At 50.5% G+C, this 11694-nt stretch overlaps 1 protein-coding gene across 2 annotated transcripts in view; it reads right to left on the bottom strand.

The window, feature by feature from the left end:
- LOC144821262 (protein FAM149A-like) overlaps nucleotides 1-11694 on the bottom strand; it is a 549291-nt gene that overhangs the window by 153927 nt on the left and 383670 nt on the right. For both annotated transcript variants that reach the window (XM_078678084.1, XM_078678086.1), the window contains exons 5-6: nucleotides 10887-11012; nucleotides 5186-5365 (exon numbers count right to left, since the gene is read on the bottom strand). In XM_078678084.1, coding sequence (XP_078534210.1) covers nucleotides 5186-5365; nucleotides 10887-11012 — 306 coding nt within the window. The remainder of the gene's footprint in view (nucleotides 1-5185; nucleotides 5366-10886; nucleotides 11013-11694) is intronic.

Raw genomic sequence — 11694 nt, 5'->3', positions numbered from 1 at the left:
GGCGCCATCTTGGCTTGGGTTCCAAGCCCAGTGGACGTTAGAGCCACTCCCCCCACGCTGCTCCCTACTTAGTGGCAGTCCCCGCCCTCGGCAGGTGATAGCGATTGACCCGGTGGCAGAGGGTCTTACCTGCACTGCCGAGGAGCTGTGGACACAGCCTCCGTTTTTTTAAACTTCACGCGCTGCTGATTGCAAGCTGCGCATTGTTTTAATCATTATTGCTTTTTTCCCTTTAACCCACTGTGTTCAAAGTTAAAAGGTTGCCTAACCTGCATTCCCGATCCTAGGGGTCTTGGAGTCCGCTGTGGGTTGTGTGCAGTGGGAGGGACACGATCGCGGGCGCCATCTTGGCTTGGGTTCCAAGCCCAGTGGACGTCAGAGCCACTCCCCCCACGCTGCTCCCTACTTAGTGGCAGTCCCCGCCCTCGGCAGGTGATAGCGATTGACCCGGTGGCAGAGGGTCTTACCTGCACTGCCGAGGAGCTGTGGACACAGCCTCCGTTTTTTTAAACTTCACGCGCTGCTGATTGCGAGCTGCGCATTGTTTTAATCATTATTGCTTTTTTCCCTTTAACCCACTGTGTTCAAAGTTAAAAGGTTGCCTAACCTGCATTCCCGATCCTAGGGGTCTTGGAGTCCGCTGTGGGTTGTGTGCAGTGGGAGGGACACGATCGCGGGCGCCATCTTGGCTTGGGTTCCAAGCCCAGTGGACGTCAGAGCCACTCCCCCCACGCTGCTCCCTACTTAGTGGCAGTCCCCGCCCTCGGCAGGTGATAGCGATTGACCCGGTGGCAGAGGGTCTTACCTGCACTGCCGAGGAGCTGTGGACACAGCCTCCGTTTTTTTAAACTTCACGCGCTGCTGATTGCGAGCTGCGCATTGTTTTAATCATTATTGCTTTTTTCCCTTTAACCCACTGTGTTCAAAGTTAAAAGGTTGCCTAACCTGCATTCCTGATCCTAGGGGTCTTGGAGTCCGCTGTGGGTTGTGTGCAGTGGGAGGGACACGATCGCGGGCGCCATCTTGGCTTGGGTTCCAAGCCCAGTGGACGTCAGAGCCACTCCCCCCACGCTGCTCCCTACTTAGTGGCAGTCCCCGCCCTCGGCAGGTGATAGCGATTGACCCGGTGGCAGAGGGTCTTACCTGCACTGCCGAGGAGCTGTGGACACAGCCTCCGTTTTTTTAAACTTCACGCGCTGCTGATTGCGAGCTGCGCATTGTTTTAATCATTATTGCTTTTTTCCCTTTAACCCACTGTGTTCAAAGTTAAAAGGTTGCCTAACCTGCATTCCCGATCCTAGGGGTCTTGGAGTCCGCTGTGGGTTGTGTGCAGTGGGATGGACACGATCGCGGGCGCCATCTTGGCTTGGGTTCCAAGCCCAGTGGACGTCAGAGCCACTCCCCCCACGCTGCTCCCTACTTAGTGGCAGTCCCCGCCCTCGGCAGGTGATAGCGATTGACCCGGTGGCAGAGGGTCTTACCTGCACTGCCGAGGAGCTGTGGACACAGCCTCCGTTTTTTTAAACTTCACGCGCTGCTGATTGCGAGCTGCGCATTGTTTTAATCATTATTGCTTTTTTCCCTTTAACCCACTGTGTTCAAAGTTAAAAGGTTGCCTAACCTGCATTCCCGATCCTAGGGGTCTTGGAGTCCGCTGTGGGTTGTGTGCAGTGGGAGGGACACGATCGCGGGCGCCATCTTGGCTTGGGTTCCAAGCCCAGTGGACGTCAGAGCCACTCCCCCCACGCTACTCCCTACTTATACGGGCAGCATGTGTCAGCGCAGCGGACGAGCGCAGCGGGCGCGACGAAGGCGCGCCGGAGTTGCGCCTGAGTTAAGCTCGTCTGCGCCCGTCCGCACCTGGCCGGGGCTAGGGGCCCGTCTCTCTGCCCCTCCAGTCATCAGCTACCCCCCGGCCACCATGCTCTCATTCTGTCATTTGCGTCCTCCAGCCCCTACAGTGCTAGAGCGCATCACCTCCCTTGGGCTATGCAGGTTTCCCTCTACTCAGTCACGTCCTGATTTGCCATCTCATCAGCTGCCTGATGCCCTACCTGCCTCTGTCCACCTGCCATCCTCCCTCGCCCCCATCCCTCACGGCACCCCCCAGTCCACCACCAATGCGATCCTTCTGAATACCAGGTCGGCGGTCGCCCATCAACTAGAGCTATTTCACCTGCTTGACTCTTGTCAACCCCACCTATTGTTTCTCACGGAAACCTGGTTTAGGGACGACTCTCTTCCGAGCCTCTTGGCCATGCTGCCCCCGACCTATTCGGCCATCAGAATGGATCGCCCCGGGGGAAAGACAGGTGGAGGCGTCGCCCTGATCACCCATACTGATTTTCACTTCAAAATTCTCCCCTTTTCCACTATTCCCGCCGTGGACTGTCTAGTAGTCCGCTCTATCTCATTTGGGGTTCCCTTGACCTGTGTCTTGATCTATAGTCCCCCCCAGCCCACGCCCCAATTCCTTGGTTCCATGGAGGACCTACTGGCTACGCTAGTAGTGAACAACTCCGCAGTCCTGCTCCTCGGGGATCTAAATTATTGGCCGAATGACCCGGCCGAGGACGCCAGATCTAAGGAGTTCACTGCCCTACTCACTAGTCTTAATTTCCTTCCCCAGCTCTCCACACCCACCCACTCCTTTGGTCATCAGCTCGACCAAATATGGACCCTCAACATTCCTACCAACTCCCCTATCATCTCGCCCTGTCCATGGTCAGATCACCATCTCATTTCCTTTGCACTCAACCTTGGACGCCCGCCTAAACCCCCACTGCCCAAAAACACCTGGTTTAGAAAGTGGGACAAGGCCGACCTCCCTGATGTCTGCTCTTCCCTTGCGGCATCTTGCCCTGAGCTTAGTGACCTACCCCTCCCCTCTCAGCTCACAGCCATCAACACCTGGCTGTTAAAGGCATGCAACCGCATTGTTCCCCTCAAAAGAGTCGCTATTAAGCGTGCTCACGCTGCCAACAGGTGGTTCTCTCCCCTCCTCAAAGACAAGAAACTGGTGGCGCGTAGAGCAGAACGAGCATGGCGTCGCAACTACTGCCCCCTTCTCAAAGCTAAGTACTGCCTTGTTCTCAAGGAATACAAACAAGATATTTTAACTGCTAAAGCTGAGTACTTTTCTGGTAAAATTCTGGCAGCGGAAAATCAACCGAAGGAAATATTTGCCACGGTACATGAGCTTGCTGCTTCTGACAGGGTGATCTCCAAAATCCCCCTGTCTCAATCACTCTGTAACTCTCTCAACTCTTTTTTTATAGAGAAAGTGGCGCTCATCAAGGCTAACATCCCTCCCTCTCTCCCTACTCCGTCCACTACCCCACCGCTCCCCGTTGCCCCACTCCTCACTCACTTCCCCTCCCTGACACGGGAAACCCTTCTTCCTTTATTGGCTCGGGTTAAATCGGGATCACCTCACGACATCGGCCCGGCGTTTGCCCTAAACGAGATCTTTTCCAGCTGTTACTCCCCTCCACTTACACTCATCAACCACTCCCTTACTTCTGGTATTGTCCCAACTGCCCACAAATCAGCTGTTATCATTCCCATCCTAAAAAAGGCAGGCGCCGATCCATCTATGCCTGCCAACTATCGTCCCATTTCCCTGCTCCCTTACTTGGCGAAGGTCTCAGAGGCTCATGTCACCCGGACTCTGAGTTCCTTTGTGGAGTCCACAGGCCGCCTCTCCCCTTGTCAGGCTGGCTTTCGTCCGCTGCACTCAACCGAGAAGGTGGTAGTGTCGGTGATGGACAAACTGAGGGAGGGCATTGACACCTGCCTCCCCCAGGCCCTGGTCCTCCTCGATCTGTCCGCCGCGTTCGACACGGTAGACCATGACATCTTATTGACCCGTGTCGAGGCGGCGGGCATTGGGGGCACGGCCCACGCTTGGCTCCGGTCTTTTCTAACTGACAGGGAGCAGGCTGTCCACCTGGCAGGTTTTGCCGCCCCTCCCCGTAGAGTAACATGCGGCGTTCCCCAGGGCTCCTCTTTGTCCCCCTTGTTATTTAATTTATACATCTCACCCCTCATTTTTTCTTTACAGCAGATGGAGGTCTCGGTGTTCAATTACGCCGACGACCTCCAACTTATCTTTAACCTCTCCCATTCCCCTTCTTCTGCCCAGAATTTTCAGAGGGTGATGCTTTTCATCCAAAATTGGATGAACTGCAACCACCTCAAGTTAAATCCCGACAAAACTGAGTTGGTTTTGACCGGGGGTGGTTGCAGTCCTTGGTCCCCGTCTTTCTGGCCCGACTCACTTGGTTCCCCCCCCTCCCCGGTTCCCAAGGTCAAAACCCTGGGCATCTTTATCAACTCCCAGCTTTCGCTTCACACACAGGTTTCATCGGTGGTGTCCTCCTGTTTCTTCTCCCTCCGCACTATCCGCAAGGTTTCCCGTTTTTTTTCTGCCCCAGCCCTGAAGCTCATTCTCATGGCCATGGTGCTATCGCGCCTTGACTATGGGAATGTGGCGTATAACGGCGCCCCAGACTATTTGATCCACCGACTGCAGCAGATACAAAATCAGGCTGCCCGCCTGATTTATGGACTCCCCAAATTTCATCATGCCACCCCTTTGTTGCAATCCCTGCATTGGCTACCGGTGAAGGAGAGGGCTCTTTTCAAGCTGGGCTCCATGACCTACCAGGCCAGATCTGGGACTGCCCCTGCCTTTCTTTGTGAGATTATATCTCCTTACCTCCCGGCTAGAGAGCTTCGTTCCTCTCACCAGGCTCTTCTGACAGTTCCACGCTTCAAGAAGAAGAGGTCTGGGGGGGCGAGATTCGCGGTCCTAGCCCCCTCCTTCTGGAACTCCCTCCCTTTTGACCTCAGAGCTTCTACTTCATATGTAGAATTCCGTAAACACCTCAAAACCTTCCTGTTTCCCAGTTCTCCAGCAGTTTAGTCCCCGTCCCCGACCCCTCTGGTTCTCCGCTGTCTAGCGCCAGGAAACCGTCTCGGTAACAGTGCGCTTTAGAAATTCATTAAAATTCAAATTCAAATTCAAATACCACTACCAGGCACTAAAAAGGCCAACAGGTTTGGAGTTAACATCTTATTGCATGGAAATATAATTTCTGTACGTATGTTTGCATGTGTTACCACATTAATCCCAGACCTACTGGCTATGACTCTGCTTGGTATTAAAAATTCAGCAGCTTACTGTTCTTTGCTGTCGTACGCAAGATATTCCTCAATTTTTCCATCAACATCATAGATTTCCTCCTCCAAAAACGAATACGTTGATGAATCTGAAATAGAAGATCGCCCAATGGAAATCAACTCTGAATCTCTGTGCAGTGGAGATGCAGTTGGAATGACTTTAGAGCCTGAAATGCAGAGCCTGCAATAAAAGGTACAGGGAGTAAAAATGTGGGCGAGTCCACGAAGATTGTTACATAAGTTCACCTATAAAAAGCTAAAGATCTCTTCTGTAGTTAGCACAAGATTTGTCCTCAAATTAAACTTTTAAAATTAGATTTGGTTTTTGATTTGCTGAACGCAGGAGGAAAACTGTACTTTTAAGAGAAAATCATTGGGCTTTGAATACCACCAGCATAACTGTTAAGACATTTAAAAATAGTGTTGGACTTGGCCCTTTTGGCAGGTTCACCCCTAAAACTTTTTTTTTGCCTTTTCTGTGACCTGATATTAGTAGTTTTTGGCCTCTGCGCACTTTAGCACTATGGCCCAGTGTAAAGTGCGTGCATGCTCTGAGTGCGTGTGGTGAGATTGGCCTGCCCTCCCATAGGAATGCAAGGGGGATATGTGTGTCCATGGTAATTCCTGGTATGAGAGGAGTGCAGGGGCGAGTTTAGTATGTATGAACTCGTGAGAATAAATGCTGTGCAATGGTGTGCGCAGATGTATGGTGACAGGTGGAGAAATGCCACTTTTAGAAGTTGGCATTCCTGTGTGTGGTGTGTCTGCCTGCCTGATGTGAATTGTATGTCTGGCTTGTGATTGACAGGTGCTGGATGGTGTTGGTGGCTCCGGGAGCCAGGATGAGTCAGCCCAATGGTGAATAGAGATATCTGCATCTAGATGGGAGGGAGGAGTTGCACCTGGGACCTGAATAGGGCTGTGCCTTCCCTCCACAATGCCGGCTCCACCCCCTGTGATGCATCTGATCCCTGAGCCCCCACCTTACAAAGAAGAGAGGAGCTGAGCAAAACAAGGTGCTCCAAGGCTCCCCAAACCAGTTGCAACTCGTTTCCCCAGCCCTGTGCTTACAGACAAAGGGAAAACGGTGTATAAATGAAGGGGCTGTGACCCCATGAAATTGTTCTGGTGTGCTATTCCTGACTTGAGGGGGGCCTGCTGCTGGGCTCCAGGAGGAACCGCCACTAGGGACTGCCTCCCTGCTGGAGGGCCCTGTGAGCTGGCTAGCCTGGGCCCAGCCTTTGCTCCCTTTCTCCTGAAGGGCTTTCCCTGGACTGTTGGACTTGAACTCTGGGCGTGTTTTCCCTGCAATGGGGAGAGGACTGGAGACTTTGCCCTAGCGCTTAGATAGCGCTTCTATTTTTTGTTTGCAGCTCTGGGCTGCTGCCTGGGGATTCCCCCGCAATTCGTGCCTTCTGGAATGAGCCCACCCCGCATCTGCCACAAAGGGAGAGGAGTGCGTGCCTGCAGCGCTGAGCTGCGCCATCATAAAGAGGGAATCCCCAGCATAGGGATTTCCCCGTACTCAGGAGGTAGCCCACCCCGCAGTCGTGCCTCTCGAGAGGGTGCCACCCCGCATTTCTGCCGCCTTTTCAATTTATTTTCTAGGCGGGAGCCCACCCCGCATCTTTGCCGCTTTCTGGCATATTTAAACAGCGGGTGCCCACCCTGCGTTTCTGCTGGTTGTGAACGGGTGCCCACCACGCTTTATATCCTTTTTAAATTAAGAGGGAGCCTACCTATCATTGCATCCCAAACAGAGAAGAACCCGGGATCCGCAGCCCGCCTGGTTGTGAGAAGGGCCTCACGGACGGAAGCAGAAGGGCCGTGCAGCAGGAAGCGCTGCGTTCAAAGACCCAGGTGGCAGCCCACCCCACACTGGGACGTGCTGCAGCGAGGGTCTGGAGCTTGGCAGGCTCCAAATCCGGGTCCCAGGAGGGGGCCCGGGTGAAGAGAGCCCCGCGTCGTGCTGGCTGGAAGAAAGAGGAGCAGCGCGGCCGGAGTAAGGAAGCAGCCTGTATAGAGGCGGGGCTCCCGTGACCACGGTGAGAGCCCCGCATGTGGCTGCAGAGTTGCGGGCCGCTGCAACGTCTTGCCATTTCTTTTGTTTATTTCTGAGTCCCCGAGGGGACTCCAATGTGCCAGTACTTTGCTGGTCTTCAGTTGCGCCGCCGTAGCGGGGAAACTGCAACGTGGGGCTGAGTTGGGATTATTTTTAGGGCTCCCCAGGCACTGTAGTGCCAGTGCTTATTTGTGCCTGATCCCCAGCTGCCCTGCAAGAGTGCAGGCAGCTGCAACATTTTGGGGCATTTTGTTCTTCATAAGAGAGAGGGGGTGAGTACACCCCATGCCCAGTGCCATTGTGCACCTTGGCTTTGCTGCTTTTCGTGGCCCTAGGGATAATTGAGTAGCCCTACCTACGCCCTGACATTTCTGGACATAGGGCATTTGAGCCCCATTGGAAGGCCAGTTGGCCAAGGGGTCAGTTAAGTATTGGTAGGGCGCAAGGCTCTAATGTGATGTCCAATGTGTTCTGCCTCATGATTATTGCATAATATATTTATGCTGGTAATGTCTGCTGTGATGCCTATTGCGTAATGCTAATGAGGTTTGGGCCTAATCTAGTTCATTACCTAATGTGATTTATACCCATGAGGTTGGTGCAGAATGTGTTTTAGGCTAAATATGATGCTTACTGCATAAGGTGATTTCTGTTGCAGGATCTAATGCTAAGTTCCTAATTTTGCCAGTAGTTACTGGTTGTGCTTTTACATTTTCTACTTGTGCTTTTCTAAAGATTCTGTCCGTGGCCCGATTGGCCTGGTCATGTGTATATAATCCCTTGTAAATATTGCCTAGTGCCAGTTGGCACAGTGTATATTGTGTGATTACTACTTTAATGTGTTTCTGATAATACAAAGGCTAATATTTTATATAACCTTGTGTGGAGTTCCTTTTTGTGGTGTGCCTAGTGGGTTGCTGCTGTGTGGGTGTTGCGCAAATGCCTTACACATTGACTCCAGGATAAGCCTGACTGCTCGTACCAAACTACCAAGGGGGTGAGAAGGGGTATCTTTAGCGTGTAACTCCCTTGCCCTGATTAGAGTGGTGGTCTCTGTCTGGCTTTGGCGCAAGGCTTGGCCAAGCAGATATCCCATTTCTAACAAATAGTAATTTGCAAAAACTTATGTCCTCCCCAACAGATTGTTCTAGAGGGTTGATTTCTCCACATCACAACAATAACCAGAATAATGAATTTGCACAAAACTGTATGTACTGTATCAGTGAATGCATATGTAATATTCACAGAAACAAACAAAAGTTACAAGGACATTGTAGTTAGGGTCAGATTTCACTCATACAAAACCAGAGAAATTCAGCTGTTATAGTTAGCAGAGCTAACTGTAATAGCAGAGCTAACTATAATAGCAGAGCTAACTATAACACGTGCCCTGCAATGCACTGCTCTTGACCTCACATAAACATCACTCATGACATGCTAGGTGACATCACTGATGACATCTCAAATGACACCACTGATGACATCTCAAATGACATCACTGATGACATCATCCAGTGACTGTGAGTGTTTTGAAAAAGCTTATGAGTGTTAAATACACACACACACACATAGTTGGAGTGGGTGCATGAAAAGGAACATGGGGGTATCAGTGGGTGCTCAGCTAACTATAATGCATGAATTACTCTGGTTTTGTATGAGTGAAATCTCACCCTAACTATAACGTCCCTGTAACTTTTGTTTTTTCAAGTGAATTTCTAAGGTTTTTTAAATGCTGATACCTAACTATAACCTCACTGTAACCTTTGATTTTTCCAGTGAATTTCAATGGTTTTTTAACTAGTAGTCGTGTTTTCAGAGTGGTGCAAAAAAGGGCTCCACCCAGCTCTCAGGAATTCCACTACATAGGACTTTTCTTATTATATTTTAGGAAGAGGGGGCCACGGAGCCCGCCTTACCTGAACCATTTTGGGCCCCGGGTAACCCAACCCATCCCCGGGGGCCTAACCCTTTTATAAAAAAACGTAATTACAAAAACAAGAGGGGGGGCACGCGGCCACCCTCCCAGGCTGATTTTGTCCCCGGGGATCCCATCCCCCAGGGCCAGTCCTTTATTTTTTATTTATAATATAATGGAAAGGGGTTGAGTGGCTTCACTTCTGGGCCATTTTTGGCCCCAGGGACCCCATTCCCCGAGGCCCAGCCTGTAGTGTGGTTGCCCGGTCCCAACTCGAGGCACCCATCTTTTCCACATTGGGGACCGTGAGGGAGCCTCAAGGCCCCGCTGCCCTTGCTGGCTCCTCGCCTTCTGCGGGAGCCGGCGTTGCTTTGAGACCCAGGGAGCTGCTGAATATGCAGTATCCTGGGTCCCAAAGTAATCTCTGTTTCCCTAATCGCTTCACAGCAAGTAGGGAAACAGACATGCTCCACTTTCAACAAGCGAGAGCATTTTCTGGCATAGCTTGTTGAAATCTAAGCACTGTTTGCTATGGCATGGCAAACTGTAATGTCACGGGGGTAGGCACCCCGGGACATTGCTGGAGTCAGCCTGGCAGGTGGCGAACTCCAGGGCCATCTATGGCTCCCGGGGGGGGCACCCAGCCCCCCTCCAACATTAAGCCCCAAGGAGGTGATCGTCCCCTGAGGTGTGGGGGCAGCACTGCCCTGTATGTAATTTAATAGAGTTGCCCTGGGAAGTGGCAGGCCCCAGGGCTGTGTGGGGAGGCCGGAGTGCCCAGCCATGCATTATTATTTAATATAGTACCCGGGAGGTGGTGGTCCCTGGGGCTGCGGGGGGCCTTGTGCTTCCTGCCATTATCTGAATTTTTCCCAGCGTTGTAGCGTCCGGGGGCTGCGTGGGGGGGGCAGTAGACCACCCATACATTACTTGATATGGCCCCGGGGAGGTGGGGGTTCCTGGGGCTTCAGGGGGCTGTGTACCTGAGATTGGGAGGGTTCGCGGATCCTTTGTGTCTCTAGATATACAATTGGGAATTTCTTTAAGTAGCTCAGAAACTACTGAACGGATTTACACCATTTAATAAAAAGAGTGCTTTCTGGACCAAGAGATAACTTTGTGCCAAACTTGGTGTAACTCGTTCAGCAGTTAGAGCTGTAGCCGTGTCTAAAGTTTCCTATGGAAATTAACATGGAGCAAAAGCATTTTGGGACCCCACCCTTTTTTTCTTGGCGCCTGCTTGAAAGATCGTCAGGAAATTTTCAAGATAGCAGCTGAAGTGCGCCCTAAACTAGTTTGGAAAATTTCGCAAAGAGTCAGCAAACAACGCCAAAGTTATTGGCAAATGAAAAAACGCTCCTCCTATGGAAACTACATCCAAACTATTACTACCTATTGGCCACCGCCAGTAGGTAATAAAGGGGATTTGTAAAGCACTGTGTTACTCCAGGGAGTGTTCTGGCGCTGAAGCTAGGTGGGCGAACACAGGGTAAGTTACTCTCAGGCTTCTAGACATTCTAAATACGTTTTCAACGATATCAATACCCCTCCACGCACAGAACACAAACGAAAGCACACTAGGCATATGTCTTTCAATGGAAATGTCATATTTTGTTCTAAATTAGACAAAAAGAATGTCATATTTACATTTACAATTCCATTGCACGGGACACAGTTTCGATTTTTTGAAAAAGAATATTAGACAGAAATAAGGGATTTCCATACTCTTTCAAGTCACTGCTGCTGTCAGAGAGGTCAGGGAATGACCTTGTGTACACAGAGCTGGAAGTTCTGCTCTGGACATGCTGGAATCCTTCATCCTTTGGGAACACAAGCTGCTTTCCTAGGATCCTATCAGAAAATAGAACGTTTACGTTAATGACATCGATTTTCAATCAAGTAAATTTTCTAGTGGCGGGCAAAATATAGAATTGTATTCTAACTCTCAAACTGCTCCCACGCATGCAATACGTAATAGTAATGAAAATATATTTTCAACACGTACACTTTAATACAGCATTTTCAGTAGTGTACGCTCAAATTTCAACACCCCCTTGGGTAGATTTTATTCGTGTCGGGGGGCCAGGATGTCTCAGCTACTTGCTTCCTTCTGACAAATGCAGTGATCTGCAGATCAGGAGTTCGAATCCAGGCATGCTCACTCAAGACTTTCTTCCTCCCAAGGATGGCAACCTCAGTTACAGTAAACTTGTGATGGAGCAGGGTTTTCGCGTAAAATAAAACCTGCTCTGATTGAACCTTCAGTAACATTTACTAACCGTATGCAGGGAAAAATAAACAAGAAAAAGCTTAACATGGGAAAATGCTTCTGCGCAAGCGCGAACTAAACTACTGTAAAAGGCCGCAAAAATGCTTTTGATTAATGAAAAATAAAGGACTAATGCAGTTTTAGTGCACGTTTTTATAACAGCTGTAATGCAAAAGTTAACATGGGTTGGTGCTTAGAGAAATGCATTTCAAATGAAAAATAAATATTTGTGTTTTGTTCATTGTAGAAACAAGCATGGGTTTT

This window comes from Lissotriton helveticus, chromosome 2_2 (assembly GCF_964261635.1).
Source record: "Lissotriton helveticus chromosome 2_2, aLisHel1.1, whole genome shotgun sequence".
Lineage (NCBI taxonomy): Eukaryota > Metazoa > Chordata > Amphibia > Caudata > Salamandridae > Lissotriton > Lissotriton helveticus.
This window is presented reverse-complemented; position numbering and strand designations above follow the sequence as displayed.